Source organism: Peromyscus californicus, unplaced genomic scaffold, assembly GCF_007827085.1.
Source record: "Peromyscus californicus insignis strain IS unplaced genomic scaffold, ASM782708v3 Scaffold_1__1_contigs__length_55948999, whole genome shotgun sequence".
In the NCBI taxonomy this organism is placed as follows: domain Eukaryota; kingdom Metazoa; phylum Chordata; class Mammalia; order Rodentia; family Cricetidae; genus Peromyscus; species Peromyscus californicus.
Window position 1 is genome coordinate 24883770 of NW_026294492.1, and position 21425 is coordinate 24905194.

The window sequence follows — 21425 nt, forward strand, 5'->3', positions numbered from 1 at the left end:
CATGTCAGCTCCTCTCCCATCTCCTTCTCTCTCATCTGGGTCTTCCTCATCTTGTTCTTCCCCATCTGGTTCTTCCTCATCTTCCATCTCGTTCCTCTAGTCCTCTCTTCTAGCCCTTCAATCTAGTTCTTCCCCATCTCAGTTTGTTCCTCTCAAGTTCTTACCCATCTAGTTCTTCCATTCTCTTTTCTCTTCTCCATCCCGTGCCCTGGAAGTCCTGGTATATAAAGGGAGGGTCCGAGCTAAATTGTATAAAGCTATTACTTAAAGTCCACCTGACCTAGGCGGTGTCCCCTTGTTGAATTTACCTTAAATCAGGAGACTTGTATGTGGGTTGCTATCACTTAGTCCTTGAAAGTTGGGCGCCCACCTGGGTGGTGTCTCCTTGTGGAATTTAAGTCAGGAGACTTGTATGTGGGCCATAATCATTGTTAGTCCTCGGAAGTTGGGTGCCCACCTTGGCGGTGTTTCCTGTAGTCCTTGAAAGTGGCTAAGGGAGATTTTCATTTCTTGAGTGGTTTAGGGTACTCCTAGCCTCAGCAATTCAGTCTTTTAAATTAAGAAACATTTTGAGAAGGAAGCTTGTGTAAGCAGTATGGGTTTTCAAATCAAACTGCCTGAGTTCAAACTGTTAGCTTTTGCTAACAGTAGCCCACAGGTGGTGGGATCATGGACAAGGCATTAAGGTCTGTATTTCCATTACTTTTATTTACAATTACTAAAGCAAGTTTGTTATGTGTTATGCCCAGATTTCGGGGACCCCCAAAAGACCACCACTGAGACCAAATCCCGTATGTAAAAGCAAAGAGCCTTTATTTTCAAGCTCCAAGGCTTGGACTGTCTGTCTGTCCAATGCAACAGTGAGAGCAGAGAGCCCGGAGCCCAGGCAGGGTGGGTTTTTTTTTATCATAGCAGGGGTTGGGGTGAAGGGATTTCCACGGTTCAGGACCCTGATTAGCTGACATTTGTCTAAGGGTATCTATAAAACAGAAATAGGTGTGTGCTAGACTCAGGGACATCTGGCCATCTTATCTAATGGTTGGATTGTTTGGGATGTCAGGTACTTCCCCTTAGATGACCCTGGGTGGGGTCAGCATATGGCTTTTCTTGAGTCTGGGTGTTGCCTGACAGTAAGCTGTGTCTGGGCCTCTAAGCCTGTCATGGCAGCTAGGTGATCAAGCTGTTTTGCCCCTCCCCCCCATTATGAAATTTTATCATTTTCTTTTGACTTGAGTGAGAAATTCTCAGAACCAGAGTATGGTGGCATATACCTGTGGTGAAGGCAAGGAGATGACAGGTTTAAGTTCCACGGCCAAGATCACCCAGAAGTTAAAAACCACTTGCTGTTTTTGTAGAGGACCTGGGTTTGGTTCCCAACTGCAGTTCCAGGTGATCTGATGCCCTCTTCTGGCCTCTGTAAGCACCAGGCATGAATGTGGTGCACATACATATCTGTAGGCAAAACAGCCATCTACAAAAGACTTTTAAAATAAAAGCATTATGTAGATCAAACAACTTTGAATAAACAAATAAGCTTAAATTTAATTGGGGTAATGCACAGATATTTGCTCTGCAAGAATGTGTGAAGGTAGTAACTAGGTTTCACAATGATTTTCTTTTCTTTCTTCCTCTTTTTTTTTTTTTTTGCTATGTTTTCATGTCGATTAAGCTGACCTCAAACTCCTGTATTAGAGGATGACCTCGAATTCCTGTCTTCCTGGCTCCAACTCTAATTATATGTGTGCCTGTGTCTATACACCAGTGAGTGCAGGTGCCGCAGAGTACAGAAGAGCGTACAAATCCTGGAATTACAGTGTTGAGCCATCTAACATAAATGCTGGAAACTCAACCTCAGGTCGAGGTCCTCTGGAAGAGGAGCAGTGCTCCTAAGCTGCTAAATCATCTTGCCTACTAACTTTTCCGAGAGGATTTTGTCATATTGCACAGACTTGCCCCGAATTCGTAGCATTCCTGCTTACAACTGGGATTCCAGGCATGTGCGACCACACCCTGGTACCGTTACACTCTAACTCCATGTGACTGACTCTAGCAACTGTTTCAACATATAGTTTAATAAAAAAGTTGTCCTTCAAAAGCAGATGATTACTAAGTTGACTACCCCTCCAAAATCCAAGCATCCTCATGTAAATTCTTTAGAATGAGGTACCCTCGACTGGTCGGTAAAGTCTCCAGAACCTCTCTAGAACGTGCATTTCTGTTTAACAAAAGATTTGGAACTAGGGCAGGCGTCGTAAAAACCAGGTTCAATTCTTCCTCAAAGCCCTACAAGAGTGGTGTGCAACGACCCATCGAGGCCTGCTTCCGGATCCGCTGCGTCCCCCGCCCCCCCCAACCCACACCTCCCCAGCGCGCTGGGAACCGCTGGGGCGCAGCCGCCCGCCCTCCACGAAGGGGCCTCTGGGCGTACCAGACAGGGCGCGCGGGCCCGGGTCTGCCTAGCGGAAATACACTGGGCCCAGCACCGCCCTCCCTGCCACGCGCCCGGCGGAACTCCCGCCGCCGCCGCCGCTCCCGGGGCTCGCAGGAAGAAACTGGGACGTTGAGGACGCAGGGCTGGCCGGAGCCGGGGCGCGTGGCACGCGCGAGCCCTACCGCGCATGCTCCGCGCGCCCAGTTGCCCGGCCCCGCCCCCCTCCTTCGCCTGCGAGCCTCCTGGGCGGCCCAGCGAGCCCTTTCCGCGCATGTCCACTTCGCCAGGCCCCGCCCCCCCCCCCCCCCTCCCCGCCCGGCCTTCTCCGTTCCTTCGCCCGACCCCCATCAGCTTCCCTCGGCGCTCGACCCTTCGGGCACTCCCGCGCATGCTCCGCCCCCCTGAGCTCCCGCCCCTCTTGTGGTGCGGCCTCTCTCCCCCTCCCCCGTCAGCCTCTCAGCCCGCTTGGCCTGGCCGGCCCGGCGGCCGACGTTCCCCGTGCGTGCGGGCGCTTGACTTCACTTCCGGTTAACGCGCTCCGCTTTGCCCCCTGGCCCCGGATGGTGACTGGCTGTGGTGCTGCACCTCCCGGGACTGTCACTGAGCCGCTTCCCAGTGTGATTGTGCTGAGCGCAGGCCGGAAGATGGCGGCGGCTGCGGCTGCGGAGGCCTCGGGCCCGAGCTGCTCCTCCGCGGCGGCCGCGACGGCGGCGGCGGCAGGGGCGGGGGCGGCCGGGGTCTCCGAGTGGCTGGTGCTGCGGGATGGCTGCATGCGCTGCGACGCCGACGGGCTGCACAGCCTCTCCTACCACCCGGCGCTCAACGCCATCCTGGCCGTCACCAGCCGCGGGACCATCAAAGTCATCGACGGCACGTCCGGGGCCACCCTTCAGGCCTCGGCGCTCAGCGGTGAGCGCGGCACGCCGGGCGGGGGGGCTGGGCCGGCCGCGGGCGGAGCCGGGCTGTCGGGATGCTGGGCGAGGAAGCCGCCCAACCCCGGGGCTCGGTCCCGGGAGGGCAGCGGGAAGCGGGAGGGCCGGGGATGGCACGGAGGCCCGGAAGCTACGGCAGAGGACCTTCGGACTCTCTCTCTCTCGGATAAGCCCAGCGTTGCGGGGCGAGAGCCCGGTGTGGCGGGGTGCACTGCCACTTGCTTTCCGGGCCTGGTGCGTCGGGAACGGCCTGGCGCTGTGGGGAGAGATGAGGCCTCAAGCGGTCCGTGCCCGAGAGGGCCGGGCTCTCGCTGGGCTCTTGGACGAGGTTTTGGACCAGCTCCGGGCTGGACCAGAAGAGAAGGACTGGTAGACTGGGCTGTGGCGGGAGAGGTGGGTGGCCGGAGGCAAGGGGCGGGAAGCTTTCAAGCTGGCTGTCCAGCCCTCCTTTCCCGGGGAGTAGCGGTCGGTCCGCTGCTCCCAGGTCCCGTCGGTGCGGGGACCTCCGGAGGACTGCGGGTCTGGATGGGGGTGGGTTGGGGTGGTGGCGGGGAGGGGTGTAGGAGGGGAGGGCCAGCTGTCTGAACTGTTGCGTGGACGTCTGTGGGACTCGCAGAGTGCAAAGAAGGTTAGATCGGGCCCCCTAGCTCTGTGCTCCCACCCTCCCAGTGTCAAGAAGTCTAGGCCCTTTGTGATGAGGTGAAGCTTCAGACCCTTTCAACTCCTTTTACCACAGAGAGCTAGAAATTGGTAGTTGGAAGTATGTCTGAATCTCCTCCACCTTGGAGGTGAGACTCACTTCTGGGTGGTGGAAACGTTGGTTCAGGAAAAGTCTTTTAGGATGCATGAGGTCAAAGCTCATTCAGTGGACAGACTGGAGTGTTTTGAGATTGCCCTATCTGAGTTATTTGCTGAGATGCCATTTCATTTGTGGATAAGTGGTGTCTTAATTTTAATGTTAAAGGTTAAAATGGAGAAGTTCGTTTATTAGTGGGTTTAAACTCATGCACAGAGATAAACTGTATCTAAGTGCATTTAGCCAAATGGAAGTAGTTATGTGGTCTACCATTGTGTTATTTTCCACAGACATACAGGAATAAGTTTATTGTGTGAGTAATAAGGCATAAGAATGAATGGCAATTTAGGGATACAAAGGTGAAATTAGAGACGTCAATTTTTGTTGACTTGTGAAAGAACTGGTTATGTATAGTTACAGGATGTAAACCTGTAATGTAGTTAAGAGATGTCTAAGAGAAAGTTTGAGGTGGTAGGCTTGCAAATTTCCCTTTTCTTGGCTTAGGTAAAAGACAGGACAGATGGCCCAGATGTAGCAATGCTCACTTACTGCAACTTGGATATAACAAGTTGTTATTGTGTCTGAGAGGAAGATGTTCATAAACAGTTGACTCTTTTTTGGTTTTTCGAGACAGGGTTTCTCTGTGTAGCTTTGGAGCCTGTCCTGGAACTCACTCTGTAGTCCAGGCTGGCCTTAAACTCAGAGATCCGCCCGCCTCTGCCTCCTGAATGCTAGGATTAAAGGGGTGCGGCCACACCGCCCGGCGAACAGGTGACTCTTTAAAATTCATTTAAAATATGGAAAGGACTTAATTGCAAGTGCTCATGTATTCCCCTACCTGGCATAAGAAATAAGATATTATAAATAGGTGTTTACTCTGGCTCCTGAGTTGTATTACACTGACCTTTTCTTCCTCTCTCCTAAATACTATCTTAAATTTGGTTTTATCACTTTCATATATGTCTATACTTTTAACCAATTATCTAATATTTTCATGATTTCTAATTGAGGATAAATGGTGTCATTACATATATATTAGGATTTCTCTTTCTTTTTCTTTTTTTCCTTTTGGGACAGGAAATCACTGTGTAGAGCTGGCTGGGCTCGAACTCAGGAGATCCACCTGCACTGGCCCCTAGAGTGATGCAATTAAAGGAATGAGCCACCACTCCAGGCTTGCGCTTCTTTTTCTTTATTTTATTTTTATTTATGTGTATGAATGCATCTGTTTGAGTGGCTGACATGAGTGTGCAGGTACCCATAGAGGTAAAAAGACAGTATGGATCCCCTGGAGCTGTAGTTACAGGTGCTTGAGTCTCTTGATTTGGGTGTTGAGAATGGAGTTCTGGTCCTTTGGAAGAGCAGCAAGCTCTCTTAAAGGATGAGCCTTTTCTCCAGCCTAGATGTTAGGATTTCTACAAAAAGCTTTATTAGCAAAAGCATTTAAGTGTTTTGGATAGACAGTTTAGTTGGGATGTTTTTGTGTCTGGAGGCCTTGTTCCACAATAATAATGTGTCAGGGTTTGTTAAAATGTTTTTGTATTATCTGCTGTACATAGAAAGAAAATATTCCCCTGTGGTGATATATTGTGCACCCCAATAAAACTTACCTGGGGATCAGAGGACAGAGCCAGCCACTAGATTAGACATAGAGGCCAGACATTGATGGCTCACATCCTTAATCCTATCACTAGGGAGACAGAGATCAAGGATCTCTGAGTTCAAGACCACACTGGGAACAGTGTGGCATACACCGATAATCCCAACACTTGGGATCTCATGCCTTTGCTTGGGAAGCACACACACCTTTAATCCCAGGAAGTAAGATGGCAGGGCAAAAAAAGGTATATAAGGCCTGAGGAAACAGGAGCTCACACTCTTGAGGCTGAGGATTTCATAGAGGTAATAACGTGACTGACTGTTCTGTTTCTCTGATCTTTCAGCTTTCACCCCAATATCTGGCTCTGGGATTTTTTAATTTTTATTAATAAGACCTTTTAAGATTCGTGTTTTGCTGGGCAGTGGTGGGGCACGTGTTTAATCCCAGCACTCCGGAGGCAAAGCCAGGCGGATCTCTGTGAGTTTGAGACCAGCCTGGTCTATCGAACAAGATCCAGGACAGGCACCAAAACTGCACAGAAATCCTGTCTCGAAAAACCAAAACTAAAAGAAAAAAATTTGTGTTACATTCCCCTTAGTGATAGAGGAGGAAGGTTGTAGGTATATAATATGAATGCAAAAATAGATACACTAACACCACTTGCAGGTAGCCATTCATGAGTATTGAGTATGTGATTAAAAAATAAGTACAAGGCTGGAGAGATGGCTCAGTGGTTAAGAGCACTGGCTGCTCTTCCAGAGGTCCTGAGTTCAATTCCCAGCAACCACATGGTGGCTCACAACCATCTGATGCCCTCTTCTGACCTGCAAGCACATATGTAGGCAGAATACTGTACATACAATAAATAAATAAATCTTTTAAAAAGTAAGTACTTGGGGCTGGAGAGATGGCTTGGTGGTTAAGAGCACTTGCTGCTTTTCCGGAGGACCTGAGTTAGGTTCCCAGTACTTGTGTCTGGCAGCTTAGAGCTGCCCATAACTCCATCTGAGGGTACCTGAAAATAATCTCAGTGTCTCTCTCTCTCTCTCTCTCTCTCTCTCTCTCTCTCTCTCTCTCTCTCTCTCACACACACACACACACACACACACACACACACACACAGAGAGAGAGAGAGAGAGAGAGAGAGAAATAAAAATATTCATAGAGAAGTTAGGGCTAACAGAATAAAAGGACTGTCGGAAAGCAGTTTGGAAGTAACTGTAGTAGGTCAATTCTAAAACATTTTATATATGAGAACTAAAATTTCTTATGAATAATGTTTAGCCAAGGTTGTGTAGGGTATTTGTATGTAATTGTTCAGATGATGGGGGCAGGAATGCTGCATTCTATGTTTAACCTGGAATATGTAGGTATTTTGTGGGTAAAAGTTAGTCCTAACTAGGGAATAGGAACTGTTAGTGACCATGGTCCTAATATAGCTCTTTTTTTCTTTTTTTTTTTTTTTTTTTTTTGGTTTTTCGAGACAGGGTTTCTCTGTGTAGCTTTGCGCCTTTCCTGGAACTCGCTTTGGAGACCAGGCTGGCCTCGAACTCACAGAGATCCGCCTGGCTCTGCCTCCCGAGTGCTGGGATTAAAGGCGTGCGCCACCACCGCCCGGCTTAGCTCTTTTTTTTTTTTTTTTTTTTTTTTTTTTTCAATCCAAGGGAAGTGAACTACCTTCTTTTCTGTACTAGAGAAAGCTGTCTTTGTTTATTGGGATAAATAATTGGATAACCATATATAATTTTATTAGGTGACAATAATATTGGGATTCAGTTTGTAGAGTTGTAGGTAGCTTGTTAGTGTAGATTGGAAGTTAAAGAATTGAAGCAAGATTTATATGTATTTATTCAGTTTAGGTTCAAATTGGTGATAATTTTTGAGTTGTTTTTTTTTTCCCCCAAGACAGTGTTTCTCTCTGTAGCCCTGGTTGTCCTGGAACTCACTCAGTAGACCATGGTAGTCTCTAACTCACAGAAATCCACCTGCCTCTGCTTCCTGAATGTGGTGATAATTTTTAAACTGTCTCTCCATCAATGTTTTCAAATTATCTGTATCAGATATAATATAATTTTACTAGATTAAGAGTTATCAGGATATGCAGGGTTAGGCAAATATTTAAGAGTATTTAAGAGTTGAAATTTTCCTGGTCTACAGAGCAAGTTGCAGGACAGCCAGAGCTACACAGAGAAACCCTGTCTCAAAAAAACCAGAATAACCCCCCCCCCCAAGTTAATGCTTTGGGAATCTGAGTATGATGCCTTTAACCCTCAGGCAGCAGAGATTTGAGGCCAGTCTGGTCTACATAGTGAGTTCCTGGCTAGCCAATGCTACATAGAGAGCCCCTACCTTTAAAAAAAAAAAAAAAAAAAAAAAGTATTTTACGGTCTGGAGAGATTGACTAGAAGTTAACAGTAGGTAAGTCTATTTCGGAGGACCCAGGTTTAGATCCCAGCAAGGTGGCTTACAAGTACCTCTAAATCTCGTTGTTGTAGGGGATCTGATACTCTATTTTGTCCTCTGTGGGCTGTGTACACATGTAGTACACTTACATTCATGTTGGCAAGACACTCATACATGTACAATTAAAAAGTTAAGGTTTTGGAGAGTTTGGCTGATGATCCATTGGCATTCAGTGGCCTTCTATGAGCTCTTCTCCAAGCTTTAGCTTTGTCTCTCTATTTTGTTTTGTGAAGTGGACTTATTTAATTTAAAAAAAAAAATAATTTATTTTTATTTTAAATGCATTAATGTTTTGCCTGCATGTATGTCTGTGTGAGGATGCTGGATCCCCTGGAACTGGAGTTACAGACAGTTGTGGGCTGTCATGGGTGCTAGGAATTGAACCTGGGTCCTCAGGAAGAACAGCCAGTGCTCTTAACCACTGAGCCATCTCTCCACCCTTAATTTTTATTCTTATTATAGTAGCTTTGTTCTTTCTTGGAATGTACCCAGTTTCCTCCAGTTTAACTAGACTTATCTTAATTTTACTCAGGTTTTTGTATGGTTTTGTTTTGTGGTAGGGTCTTACTTTAGCCCAGGCTTTCAAAGTGTTGAGATTACAGATGTGAGCTACCATGCCTTGCCCTTACTCAGGTTTTAAGACCTAGACCATATCTTTTTATTTTTTATTTTATTTTATTTTTTTTGGTTTTTCGAGACAGGGTTTCTCCGTGTAGTTTTTTTGGTGCCTGTGCTGGATCTTGCTCTGTAGACCAGGCTGGCCTCAAACTCACAGAGATCTGCCTGGCTCTGCCTCCCCCTGAGTACTGGTATTAAAGGCATGTGCCACCGCCACCCAATCCTTTTTTTTTTTTGAGATAGAGTTCACTGTGTCATTTTGGCAGGCCTGGAACTCATTTTGTGGACCAGGCTGGTCTCAAACTTAGAGAGATCTACCTGCCTCTGCCTCCCCTGTGCTGGGGTTAGAGGCGTGCGCCACCATGTCTAGTCCAAATAAAATATTGTAAAGAAATAAAGTCACTCAGCATCCTTAGTTTATATTAGAGCTCATTCTTGTTGTTGACATCTGTGGGTTTAGACATACATAATGACATGTACTCACTATTGTACTGTCATGTAGCACTGCCTTAAAGTTTTATGCTCTCCTTTATTCATCCCTCTTCATCTCCCCTCCCGTACCTGGTAATCTTTACTGCTTCCATAGTTTTCTTTTTTCCAGAATGTTATAGTTGGTATCATACATTATATAGACTTTTCACATAGGTCTTAAGGTACTTCCATGTCTTTTTCATAATTTTTTTTAAATTTTATTTTATAATTTAATTTAATTTTACATATCAGCCACGGATTCCCTTGTCCCCCCCCCCCCCCTTTTCATAATTTGATAGCTGATTTCTTTTTTGAGACTGCATTTCATTTAGCCCAGGCTGACCTTGAACTCACTTTGTAGTCCAGGCTAGCCTTGAACTGACCCTCCTACCTCATGTGTGCCACATTTCTTTTTTAGCATCTACTGGTATTCTATTGGTAGATGTCAGTTTGTCTCTCCATTCATGTTCAGAAGACCATATTGCTAGCTTCCAAGATTTGGGTTGGAAATTACCAAAAAAGTTGCTATAAAAATGTGTTTTGTGTGGGTGGTTTCTTTTTCTTTTTTTCTAAGAAAGGGTTGGTTTCATGTTGCCCAGGTTGGCCTCAGCTGTGTAGTTGAGGAAGACTTTGAGCTCCTGATGCTTCCACCTCACAAGTCCTATCAGGCCTTGCTCGATCTTGTTCTTTTTTGTTTTTTCTTCTTCTTTTTTTTTTTTTTTTTTTTTTTTTTGTTTTTTCGAGACAGGGTTTCTCTGTGTAGCTTTGCGCCTTTCCTGGAACTCACTTGGTAGCCCAGACTGGCCTCGAACTCATAGAGATCCGCCTGGCTCTGCCTCCTGAGTGCTGGGATTAAAGGCGTGTGCCACCACCGCCCGGCTTTTTCTTCTTTTTTGATAAAGTGTATCCTTGCCTGTCCTGGAGCTGCCATGTAGATCAGGCTGGCTTCAAATTCAGCTATCTGCCTGTCTCTGGCTACCTACTGAAGGGATCAAATGAGCACCCATCCTCAGTTTTGTTTTACTTTGCAGTTCTATATGATTGGTGATGTTGAACAGCATTTCATTTGCTTAGTTGCCTCTTTTTTGTGTTTATTTACTGACTTTATGTCCCCTACCCCCCTTCTCCCAGCTGAGAATAAGCCCATGAACCTAGGGCCCTGCTCACGCTAGACAAGCATTTCACCACTGAGCTGTGTCCCTCAGACCATGACTGGATTTTAAAAACTAAAAGTACATACACCACTAGGTAGGCACCTTTCTAGCCGGTTTTTTTTTTTTTTTTTTTTTTTTGGTTTTTCGAGACAGGGTTTCTCTGTGTAGCTTTGCGCCTTTCCTGGATCTCGCTCTGTAGACCAGGCTGGCCTCGAATTCACAGAGATCCGCCTGCCTCTGCCTCCCGAGTACAGGGATTAAAGGCATGTGTCACCACCGCCCGGCTGTAGCCGGTTTTGATTCATGAACTTCAGCATAATAGGAAGTAGCTTGTTTCTGGAGACAAGTAGCTTTGGTTATTTGGTTTATTATTATTATTATTTTTCTTAGCTTAGTGACTTTGTAACCTTGACTAAATTAACTTTTTATTTTCTTCATTTGCAAGATAGTGGTAATAATGGTTTTATTGTGAGGACTTAAGCTCTCTGCCTATATAGTGCTTAGAATCATCTACTTACCAATGAGTCTTAAACACCAGACACCACAAAAAAGCACTCCCCACTTTATTTGCAGTTTTTATAAATAGCTTTATTTCTTTTCACACTCCTTAAATCTTCTAAACTTACCTGCAAATTTGAACTATTTTCCTGATTTACTACTTTGTACTATCTTGCACAGTTCATCTAGGTTTTGCCTTGTTGTAAGGATATAGTTAAGTATGGAAGTTCTTCCACACAGTAGTTGATGATTTTCCTCTTGTTCCCTGAAACAGTACCTCTACTATCAGTGTATAGTTTATGTGTTTGTTTATTTGTTTATTTATTTTTGGAAGCTCTTTTGAGGATGTTCGGAGACTGCTTTATTTGTCAGGTAGCCCTGGGTTTCACTTACCATCCTGATTCTTAGCCTTGTTATTTAATAAGATGGTAGTGCCAATTAAGTGGTCAGACCCTGAATGCCTCCAACATATATTAGGTCCCGAGTGAATGAATGCCAATTTTCTTGTGTCTCTTGAGTCTTTAGTATTGTCATGCTTCTCTTGATATTTAAAAAAAATGTTCACTAGCTTAATGTTTGGGCATTGAGAATAGATGTTATTCAAATGTAGATGGAAATATGAATGTGGTAACCTTATGATCTATATTGATAAATATCTTTCTAATTTTTTCTCTTCCCTTCACCTCCTACTGGGGATTAAATCTTGGTCCCTTGCACATGTAGGCAAATGTTCTACCAGTGAACTTTTATTTCCAGCCCTGAAATACTTTTTTGGGGAAAGATTTATTTTTATTTTATGTATATGAGTGTTTTGCCTGGATGTATGTACGTGCACCATGTGTGTGCAGTCTCTGAATAGGTCATAAGAGGGTATTGGAATCACTGGAACCAGAGTTACAGATGGTTGTGAGCTACCATGTTGATGCTGGGAACTGAATCCAGATCTCTTGCAAGAGTATCAAGTGGTCCTAAGTGCTGAGATATCTTTCCCACCCCTGGATAAATATCTTTTAAGTATATTGGTGAGGCTAAATATCAGAACAAGGTTAAGGCTGTTGTATAACTTCTGTATGTATACACATTGTTCTTATAGTGTATATTGATAAGTAAATTGTGATATACATGTGTGGATATTAATCAGTAGTAATGGTAGTGTATAGAAAGAAGAAGTCTGATTTCTTAAATTTCCAGAGTGGGTTCTAGATCTATGTCGCAGTGAAAAGGACTACACAGTACTTGTAGCTAAACATTCTGAGAACCTTTTGGTATTTGGAGAAAAAGGTCTCATGAGCTCTGACTGGTGTTAACTCAAGAGATCAGCCTACCTCTGTTTTACCCAGTCAGTGCCTGACCTCGAGAATCTTTTTCTTTTTACCAGGTAGACAGAATTTTGAGGAAACTGTGCTAGCTGGGCATGTTGGCACATTTCTAGTGCTTGGGAGGCAGAGGCAGGAGTATCTATGAGTTTCAGGCCAACCTGGTTTACATAATGAACTCCAGGAAAGCCAGGGCTATGTAGAAAAAGACCCTGATTAAAAAAGAAAAAGAAAGAAAAAAAGAAAAGAAAATTGGATAGTGTTTGCAAATAAAAGATCTTTGAGTTGGGTGATTGTGGCACACACCTTTAATCCCAGCACTTGGGAGGCAGAGGCAGGTAGACCTTGTGAGTTTGAGGCCAGCCTGGTCTACAGAGTGAGTTCCAGGACAGCCAGGGCTACACAGAGAAACTGTGTCTCAATAAATGCAAAAATAAACCAAACCAAACCAAAAGATCTTTGTGCTCTTGTACTCTGCTCCAGCTTCAGTAGTTTAGATTGAGTGCAATTTTTCCCCCCTTATACAGCTTTTGTTTTGCTTTTGTGCGTACTAGGCAAGTGCTCTACCACTGATCTACATCTCAAGCCCTGCTCTTGATTATTAGCATTAATTTTTTTTTACATTTGTTTGTGTGAGTGTGTGTGTCTCTGTATGTCTGTCTCTCTGTGTGTGTATGTGCAAGAAAGAGAGAGAGAGAGAGAGAACGAGAGAACGAACACTCATGCCAGTACACGTGGCAATTGGAGGACAATTTGTTGGAGTTGGTCCTGTCCTGTTGTGTGGGTTCTAGGGATTGAATTTAGGCCCTCAGCTGTGTTGGTATGTTCTCTTACCTGTTGAGACATCTTGTCAGCCAAAGTATTGTTTTTTTCTTTATTTGCATATATTCATTGTACAAATTGATGGGTTTCATTTTGACATTTTCATACATGTATATCATACTTGTATTCCTGATTATTTTTGATTTAATTGGTTTACTCTAGATCAGTGGTTCTCAACCTTCCTAATGCTTTCTTTGACCCTTTATTTATTTTATTTTTTAATTTTAATTTTTTTTTTTTAGTTGAAAGGGAGGTTTATTTTGTGGGGTAACTCACAAGTGAAGGGATAGGCAACAGGGTCTGGGAAAGGTGTAGTGCAGTCCGGCGGTGTTGCGTCCAGGGTCCAGGAACCCAAGAGAGCCGGCACATCCAGATCTCGGGGCTTTGACCCTTTAATACAGTTCCTTGTAGCTGGAAGTTCCTCCGTTTCTGCCGGTCGGAACAAATCTCTCTCACCTGCACAGAGGCTTATATTAATTACACACTGTATGACCATGGCCTATGACTCAAGCTTCTTGTTAGCTAGTTCTTATAACTAAACTCAGCCCATTTCTATTGATCTATATGTCACCACATGTTCCATGGCTTTACCTGTGTGCCATTCCATGCTGCTCCCTGGACAGCAGCAGGATGGCGTTTCCTCAGCCTATGCCTTTCTTCTTCCTGTCTCTCTCTTGGACTTCCCACCTGGCTATAACCCCCCAACCAAAAGATTATTTTCATTGCTACTTCATAACTGTCATTTTGCTGCTGTTATGAATCATAATGTAAATATTTGATTTGCAGAATATCTGATATACATCCACCATGAAAGGGTCATTTGATCCACAGGTTGAGAATCACTGCTTCAGATGATGATCCATCTATATGCATGCATGTCTGACTGTATTTCGCTTTTACTTTTGAAAAACTAGGGTTTCAACTTATCCCTGATTGCCCTTGAGCAATATGTAGCCGAGGATGACTTTGAACTTCTCATTCTCCTACATCTCCCTCCTGAGTGCTAGGATTATAGGCTTGGGTTACCACACTGTTTTTGTGCTGTTGAGGATTCCTGCATGCTCTATCCACTGAGCTTTATTTACAGCCTTAATAACAAATTCTTGATTAAATAAAGTTAGAGCCCAGAGCTGCCTCTTTGACGAAGTTTTGGAGCCTATGTAGTCCTCAGGAAATCTGTTTTGAATAAAATAAAATTTTTCCAGTGATGGAAAATTTAAATGATTCAGACCAGTTCTTCTGACTAACTTGGTACATGCGGCCTTCTTACATCCAGTTATTCTTCAAGAGATAATAAACATGGTGTAGAATTGGGATTTCAGTAGCCCTAGAAGATAGTTTAGTATATTTTGGATACATTTATTTATTTTTGTGTCTAGAAAACTAATTTAATTAGCAAATTTTCCAAAACAGGTAAAATTTCAAGAAAAGCCAAGTGAATATTATCTGTAGGCATTTCTTGCATCTCAGACACTCCTTTGTAGACTAAGTTTTTAATCCGCATTCCCAGTTATTCTACTGGGCTCTATACACTGGCTCTGGGGAAGAAGAGGACACTTAGTATGCTTACTCTTCATTATGAGCACCTGGATTCTTACAAAATGTCATCACCACAATCTTCTTTTGGATTAGGAGTATGTACTTGAGCTGTTTCACTTGATAGACTTTGCTGATATTAAATTATGACCTAGTTTATGTCAAATGCTTTCTGTTCCTTTCTGTAAGCAAAACACTTAACCTATAGTTAATTATAGCAAATTTTAAGGTCTTTCTCTATTTTCTTCCCTCTTTATATTGAGGCAAGGTCTCTGTGTAGCCCTGGCTGTTCCAGAACTCTTTGTAGACCAATCTGGCCCTGAAATTGGTGTCCTGCTTTTTTTTTTTTTTGAGTGCTGATACTAGCATGAGCCACTGTATTTCTTTCATTTCCTTGTCTTCGTTTTCGTCGTCTTCTCCTCCTCATTCTCTTCCTTCTTTTTTTTTTTAAAGATTCTGTATAGTTATTCAAGTTTTTAATTTGCCTCCCAGGTTGTTTTTGTAGCTCTTGAATCCTTAAAGATGGGCTGTTCTAGCCAAAAGTTTATACTAATCTTTTAGTAGTTTTAGATTTATTAATGATGTCGTTATAAGAGCTCAGACTCCGGAGCCCAACAGTTAAGTATTAGTAGTTTGCTACTGTTGTTCAGGTGCTCTTTCTCTCTTCCTCTTTGTATGTGCATGTTACTGGTGTGTGTGTGTGTGTGTGTGTGTGTGTGTGTGTGTGTGTGTGTGTGTGTGTGTAGCCCAGGCTAGCCCGGAGCACATGCATTCAAGGATAAAGGTTACCTGAGCTATTTAGTTAATACTCCCCATCCTTAGCACTATTCAAAAACACCTGAATACATACTAATATATAAGCTCTTTATTCCACTTGGAACAGTTGAAATGCAGAATCTATTACTTGGCAGTTTGTAACTCTCAATGATGCAGATACTGCTTTTACCTAGGTGTAGCAGCACACACCTGTAATCCCAGCACTCAGGAGGCTGAGGCAGAAGGATTTTGAGTTGGAGGCCTGCTTAAGATATACAATGAGTCTTATCTCAAAGAATAACAACAAAGACAAATTGTTCTTACTTGAATTCAGTGTACCCAGCTATATTTCTATGGTGGAAAACTGGGGAGAGGATACTGTTTTAATGGAATACCTATGGCAAAAATATATTACACTTATTAACCCCCCCTTTTTGATACAGAGTTTTATTATGTAGCTCTGGCTGTCCTAGAACTCACTATGTAGACCAGGCTGGCTTCGAGCTCACAGATATTTGCCTGCCTCTTCTGTAACCTTTCAAATAGCCACAGATTACCACAAGAACTAAAACAAAACAAAACCCAAAGAACCCCATATACTATATAGGAGGCATAGTATCTTTTTACTTTACCGTAACTATTATTATTATTATTATTATCATTATTATTTGAGTTTGGTCTCTTTGTAGCCCATGCTGGCCTCAAACTCACTGGGTAGCTAAGAATGACCTTAAACTTCTGATCCTTTGGGGTTTATAGGTATGTATCACTCCATTTAGTTTTTGTTTTTCCATCCCTCTTAGTTGTATGTAGTGCTGGGGATCAAACCCAGGACTTGGTGAACAACAGAGCCAGAGGCCAGCCCTGTTGCAGTCAGTTTTGACAGAAACAGTGGGAAGAAGATCTTAAAATCATCATAATAAGTATTGTGCAGAGACAGGGTGGTGTAATCTGACAGCTTTGAATTCAAGGAACAGAAAGAAGGTGTTGGGGTTAACATTGAGGGTTTATGTGGGGTACGTCTAAGCTGAGATAGAGGCAGGGACAAGAACATAAATGAGGGGGACAGAGGCAGGCATACCTCTGAGTTTGAGGCCAGGTTGCTCTACATAGTGAGTTTTAAGATAGCCAGGGCTACACAGATTGTATCTTTAAAAAAAAAAAAAGTTTGGATTGAGCTGGGGTTTTCTTTTGCTCAGTGGTACAGCACTTACCTAGCATGTCCAAAGTTCTGTTCCCAGCATGGATAAAAAAGTTTGGACTTGATCTTAATAGGGAGCCATTGTTTCCCAGAATCATGTTATAGAGACTATTCTTAACTCCAAACAATGGATTTGACCCCTTGTCAAAATCATAAACCATTATATGCAAGGATATACCTCTCAACTCTTTATCTGTCCAGTTATGTTCTACGTCTGTCTTTACATCAGCACCACATTGTTTTATTTGCAGTTCTAAGGACCCAATCCAGCACTTGTGCATACATACTAGTCAAGCCCTGTACTACTGTGCCATGTCTCCTTCCTCAGTGCCACACTGTTTTAATTACTGTAGCTTTGCAGTTTAGTCTTGTGATCATGAAGTATAATTGGACAGATAAAGAGCTGAGAGGTATATCCTTGCACATAATGGTTTATGATTTTGACAAGGGGTCAAATCCATTGTTTGGAGTTAAGAATAGCGTCTATAACATGGTTCTGGGAAACCTAGTTGAATTTGTGCATGCAGATCATCGTCTCCACCTCTGTTCCCTCAGGGGAAAAGAATAAAAAATAGTATGGTGGAAATAACTTTCCTAAAGCTCCTTTCCTCAGTTCTATCACTTTAAGGTATTTAACACATTTGATCTTTGTTTCATGTAGATGTACATAGGTCTCCCTCACTCCCTCAACCGCCCCCCTTTGGTGTGGTGTCTCAGTCTTGTGGAATATGCTGCCTTAACTTGTGCTTCTGCCTTGGTCTCCTGTATACTGGGGTTGCTGCCATGCTTCCCTGTATAGCTGGCAGTCTCTTACAACAGCTATGTAGCTGCCAAGTTGTAATCAGTTTTCTGTTGAGACTGGCTTTATAGTTCATACTCTGGTCTGCTGTAATCATATTTGTTTTTTTAAGATTTATTTATTATGTATACAGTGTTCTGTCTGCACATATCTCTGCAGGCCAGATGAGGGCACCAGATCTCATTACAGATGGTTGTGAGCCACCATGTGGTTGCTGGGAATTGAACTCAGGACCTCTGGAAGAGCAGCCAGTGCTCTTAACCTCTGAGCCATCTCTCCAGCCCCTGTTTTTTGTTTTTGAGACAGGGTTTCTCTGTGTAGTTTTGGTGCCTGTCCTGGATCTTGCTCTGTAGACCAGGCTGGCCTTGAACTCACAGAGATCCGCCTGACTCTGCCTCCTGAGTGCTGGGATTAAAGGCATGAACCACCACTGCCCTGGCTACTAATCATGGTCTTAATAGACTTCTTTCCAGTTCAGCGTCTCACTCAGAATTGTTTGTCACATTTAGTTGATATGTAAACATGTATTTTTAGTAGGCTGTTGGTCTTAAAAATCTTAATTGTTGAACTTTTGTTCTTTTAACAGCTAAACCGGGTGGACAGGTGAAATGTCAGTATATTTCTGCTGTGGATAAAGTTATATTTGTGGATGATTACGCAGTAGGTTGTAGGAAGGACCTTAATGGAATCTTGTTGTTAGACACTGCTCTGCAAACTCCAGTTTCAAAGCAGGATGATGTGGTTCAGCTTGAACTTCCTGTCACAGAGGTAAGTAGATACAAGTACACTGTGTGCCTCTGTACAAGGTAACCTCTGACCTTTGGGTGTCAAGTAAAGTTAAGTTGTCCTTTAGGACATTGTTCATAAGTTGTGCTTAAAGGACATTGTATAGTCCCATAAAAACAAAGATTGAATCATGAACTGCACTTTTAAATACTTACCTTTCTCTGCATAATTAATTGGTGTTTGTTGAAAGAGTGCTTCAGGTGTGAACTGTTCCTTAGCACAGGATAAGCAACTGTAACAAAGACTCCAGAATACAGTGAATTAATAAACTAGATGACTTATGGGTAGTAACAGCCCGGGCTGGATGTAGGGCCCTCTCTGCCAGCCTCAACACTTAGCTTAGCTGGTGAATTGTAGACAGTTGCTCCAAGTCCCGTCGTTTCCAAGTCATAGGAGACCAGCGAGCACGTCTTTCCTTTATCCTCACACTCTCCCTCCGCTCTTTTCTCTTGCACCTGTGTTCGTTCTGGCTGTCTCTTCCTCTCTCTCCCTAGTACCCCTCTCCCCACCTTGTCCTCTCTCTTCTGCTCCTCTTCCTTTTCATCCCCTCCAAACCCTTTTAATAGTCACTTTGTTGGGCACAGTTGAGAAAGAGATTAGACATTTTGGAGGCTGACTTGCAGCTTACTCTAGTCAAGAATGACTTTTAGGCCGGGTGGTGGCGCACGCTGGTGGCGCACGCTTTAGTCTCAGCACTTAGGAGGCAGAGGTGGGCAGATCTCTGTGAGTTCGAGGCTAGCCTGGTCTACAGAGTGAGATCCAGGACAGGCATCAAAAGCTACACAGAGAAACTCTGTCTCAAAAAACAAAAAAAACCAAAAAACAAAAAAAGACTTTTAATTCCTGATCTGCCTCCCCCTCTTAAATGCATGTGCCATCATACTTTGCTCTCTACTTAGTTTTTGTTTTGAGACAGAGGCTCATTTGTAGCCCTGGTTGCCTCTGCCTCTTGAGTGCTGGGTTTACAGTTTGAGGCAACACATCTGACTTTAATTTTTACTTTATGGGTAGCATTGCTGAGGGTTTTCATACTACTTGTTGAATGGCTTTGTGTATCGTGAGTACTTTATACTTATCGAAGAATCTTGTATTTATGTTTAAAAGTTGACTTGATGTTTCACTTTTGCTCATAGTTTCAGCATGTTTATTTATTTTTGTTTAATTTATGGTAATTACTGTATTGCTATATTACCCTCTGGCTATTACACTGAATGCATTCCTTTACCTCATCTAAATGATTAACTAGGTTTATATAAAATTAATTGTAAGGTTAAGCTTTGTATAGTTAAAACTATCATGAATTAGCTGAAGGAAAATCTAATTGTTTTATTGTGTTTAATTTTGTTTTTTTTGTTTTGTTTTTATTATCAGGCACAGCAGCTCTTATCAGCATGCATAGAGAAGGTAGATGTTTCTAGTACAGAGGGTTATGATTTGTTCATCACACAGCTCAAAGATGGCTTAAAAAATACATCTCATGAGACCGCAGCAAACCATAAAGTTGCTAAGGTAAGAATTAAAATGTGTTTGGGGCTGTGATAGACTAAGCTCTGTCCTGTTGCTCTTCCTGCCCTCTTCCTCTAGAAATGTTCTAACGAGAGAGATACATGTATACATGATAAAGTTGAGATTTCAGTGTCTTTTGTGGTCTTTGCCTGTTCATTTAGTAGCAGAAGAAGCTTAAAGTTGCTAAGTAGCAGTCTCAGAAGCCAGTTTGGAAGAACTATTATGTTCTTGGTGGAATATTCTTCTGTGGCAAAACGAGCTGTGTAGCTTAAAGCATAGAAAAGAAGAAAAGTCTATGACTAGCTCTGTTAAGGAGTGCATGCTGGAATATACCGTCGTGTCTAATTTGTGTTATGAGCCTATGATTAGAGTCCTCTGGAGACTTCTGACCTTTCAGGGTGGTACTGTGGTTAGTATTAGCTATTAGTGACGATGTATTGTAGATTACCCTTTTTCTTAGGCCACCTCTTTCTGGAGGATACCATGGTAAGACAGTGAATGTCATGGGCAAGAGCCCATTGCTGGAACTTTACTTTATCTTCTTTGAAATGCTTTCCTTGGTCAGAGGTGGAGTCTAGAATACCAACGTGGTACAGAAGACGTTCTGTTGTTCTCCATACCATATATTATGGAAGAAGCATCGTGAGCTGAACAGGTACAATATGCATCTGTTACAGTGAAACAGATTGCTTCTCAGTCTGGCTGAGTTGATTGATTTATTAGCATAGTCAACCTGGCTAGCTGACTCTCGCCCCCGAAAAGTAGCTGGTGGCCTGGTTAGTCCTGGTGAGGAAATCCCTGTGGTTGGGCCTGTGCATAGCTTCCATTTCCTGCCTGGCATCTTACATATAGATCTGTGAAGCAGTGTTGGAAAGGCTGTGGAGAAAGAGGACTCATTTTTCATTTCCTCTGCTGAGCCCTTACGTAATTTACATGTAGTTCATACTGCTCTTGAGAATGTTTGTAGAATTTTCTCTTTGACTTCCTTGTTTTCTTTTTCTTTGTTTTGAGGCAGGATTTCTCTGTAGCCCTGGCTGTCCTGGAACTCGCTCTGTAGACCAGGCTGGCCTCGAACTCACAGAGATCCACCTGGCTTTGCTTCCCGAGTGCTGGGATTAAAGGCGTGCACCACCACCGCCTGGCCCCTGTTACTTTTCAAGTTTCCAATTTAGTTGTTAATCTGAGAAACTTCCTCAGGACTAAGTATTGTTTTGATTACGTACTCTTGGAGGAATGGCATGTTCAGGGTCTTTCAGGCCTTCCCTGTCCTAGTGGTCCTCCCCTGGGAACAGCATTAGTGTGTGTACTTTCTCCCTGTGCTTGTGCCATGTCTCTTCCATTTATGTCTCCAGGAACCTGAGAAATTACTATGGTGTGGATTGGTGGACCCACACCTTTCAGAGATACCTTTGTACCAGAAAGCCAATGAACACATGACAGTCACTAGTCCTCATGTTAGTGACCACATGGATGTTTAGTTCATTGCTGCTTTTTTTTTTTTTTTAAAAGCTTTATTTATTATGTATAGTGTTCTGTCTGCACATATCCCTGCAGGCCAGAAGAGGGCGCCAGATCTCATTACAGATGGTTGTGAACCACCATGTGGTTGCTGGGAATTGAACTCAGGACCTTTGGAAGAACAGCCAGTGCTCTTAACCTCTGAGCCATCTCTCCAGCCCCATTGCTGCTTTCTTAAAGTCCTTGAGAGATTGCCTCACTCCAACCCATGGGTGTCACTTG

General features: G+C 43.4%; 1 protein-coding gene across 1 annotated transcript in view; it reads left to right on the forward strand.

The window, feature by feature from the left end:
* Positions 1-2873: 2873 nt before the first annotated feature.
* Positions 2874-21425, forward strand: part of Birc6 (baculoviral IAP repeat containing 6) — a 205629-nt gene continuing 187077 nt past the window's right edge. The window contains 3 exon segments of the mRNA XM_052746262.1: positions 2874-3340; positions 17980-18161; positions 19551-19688. Of these exon segments, the coding sequence (XP_052602222.1) occupies positions 2992-3340; positions 17980-18161; positions 19551-19688 (669 nt within the window). The 5' untranslated portion in view covers positions 2874-2991.